Source organism: Gorilla gorilla, chromosome 9 (assembly GCF_029281585.2).
Source record: "Gorilla gorilla gorilla isolate KB3781 chromosome 9, NHGRI_mGorGor1-v2.1_pri, whole genome shotgun sequence".
NCBI lineage: Eukaryota > Metazoa > Chordata > Mammalia > Primates > Hominidae > Gorilla > Gorilla gorilla.
The window spans coordinates 63,113,464-63,115,641 of NC_073233.2; the positions used below are offsets into that span (position 1 = coordinate 63,113,464).

At 39.2% G+C, this 2,178-nt stretch overlaps 1 protein-coding gene across 1 annotated transcript; it reads left to right on the forward strand.

The window, feature by feature from the left end:
- The first annotated feature begins 450 nt into the window (after positions 1 to 450).
- On the forward strand, positions 451 to 1,416 carry LOC115936195 (olfactory receptor 4C15). The gene has a single exon (XM_031015855.3). It carries the CDS (start codon positions 451 to 453, stop codon positions 1,414 to 1,416), a length of 966 nt encoding a protein of 321 aa, XP_030871715.3.
- The last annotated feature ends 762 nt before the right edge of the window (positions 1,417 to 2,178 follow it).

The following is a 2,178-nucleotide window of genomic DNA, read 5'->3' on the forward strand; positions in this document are numbered from 1 at the left end:
GTCCATGTGTTAAAGGATGAGTAAAACCAGCTTGGTCTTGGTAAAGCAAAAATTAGCGTAAAAATATTATTTCTGCTCTGTGTCAATGGCTCAATAATTCACTCCAGGAAGCCACTAGTAAATGATCAAAGCTGGCACTTGATATGAAAACTCTTTCTCTTCTCTTCTCTTCTCTACCACATATCCTTCCCCCATATTGAACCTCTTGTTGCTTTCAAGTATTCTTTAAATTATCTCTATCACAATTCTGCCTGGTATTTCAGTACTACCTTCAATAATTTCTAATTTATGTTCTCAATGACAACAGAAGCTCTCAATAATTTTGCACATGGATGTACCAACTTGTTGATGACTATGATACCACAAATTGATCTGAAGCAAATTTTCCTTTGTCCTAATTTCAGACTCTACATGATCCCTGTTGGAGCTTTCATCTTTTCCTTGGGAAACATGCAAAACCAAAGCTTTGTAACTGAGTTTGTCCTCCTGGGACTTTCACAGAATCCAAATGTTCAGGAAATAGTATTTGTTGTATTTTTGTTTGTCTACATTGCAACTGTTGGGGGCAATATGCTAATTGTAGTAATCATTCTCAGCAGCCCTGCTCTTCTGGTGTCTCCTATGTACTTCTTCTTGGGCTTCCTGTCCTTCCTGGATGCGTGCTTCTCATCTGTCATCACCCCAAAGATGATTGTAGACTCCCTCTATGTGACAAAAACCATCTCTTTTGAAGGCTGCATGATGCAGCTCTTTGCTGAACACTTCTTTGCTGGGGTGGAGGTGATTGTCCTCACAGCCATGGCCTATGATCGTTATGTGGCCATTTGCAAGCCCTTGCATTACTCTTCTATCATGAACAGGAGGCTCTGTGGCATTCTGATGGGGGTAGCCTGGACAGGGGGCCTCTTGCATTCCATGATACAAATTCTTTTTACTTTCCAGCTTCCCTTTTGTGGCCCCAATGTCATCGATCACTTTATGTGTGACTTGTACCCATTACTGGAGCTTGCCTGCACTGATACTCACATCTTTGGCCTCATGGTCGTCATCAACAGTGGGTTTATCTGCATCATAAACTTCTCCTTGTTGCTTATCTCCTATGCTGTCATCTTGCTCTCTCTGAGAACACACTGTTCTGAAGGGCGCTGGAAAGCTCTCTCCACCTGTGGATCTCACATTGCTGTTGTGATTTTGTTCTTTGTCCCATGCATATTTGTATATGCACGACCTCCATCTGCTTTTTCCCTTGACAAAACGGCAGCAATATTTTATACCATCTTAACTCCCTTGCTCAATCCTTTGATTTACACTTTCAGGAATAAGGAAGTAAAACAGGCCATGAGGAGAATATGGAAGAGACTGATGGTGGTTTCTGATGAGAAAGAAAATATTAAACTTAAAAAAATCCAAAGTTAAGAGTAAAAAAGATCAAAATGGCCTTAAATAAAAACTTAATGAGATATATCTTTCATGGCAAGAGGTAAAGTAATGCTAGAAAAAAATCATTAATGTGGGATCAGAAAACTTATGTTTCCACCCTCAGATCATTCATCAACTCTGAGCTGGCAACTCAGTGTTCTCATGTTCAAACTAAAGAGAGTTGAATTTTATGCACAGTTGAGATTTAATAATAAAAAATAATGACAAGAAAAATTATTTGTTAGACTGCTGGGCATCCACTTCATGATTCAGAAAAAAAACCTTTGTGGAGGGAAGACACATATCTTACAGATTAGGAAGAGAAATTTACTCAAACTTGCATTTCAAGTAAGAAGTTTATATTTAGGACACTGTTGTAAGTGATTCTAATGAAAAAAAAAAAAAACTCAGGACTCAAGAAGGTCACAGACCAGAGCATTTGCAGAACCTCACATGTGGGTGTTTCTGTATTATATGACTCCATCATTTAACATGGGTTTATTACCATCTCCTTCAGGTCACTTGGTGAATTTCTTGAGAGATAAAACCTGATTGGCCCAGTCCTGCCTACAGATGAGTTCCTCTTGAGTCAGCTGACTATTCCATACCAATCAGCTATGGGAAACAAAAAAAGGAATCAGATTCCACGAAGGCATCAGCAATGAGTAGCTCTTATTCAAGTAAAATTCAAGTACAAAGGAAACTCTTGAGAGACCACATTACTAGCGAACCCGTACCAAGTACAGAGATGTAGTGAGC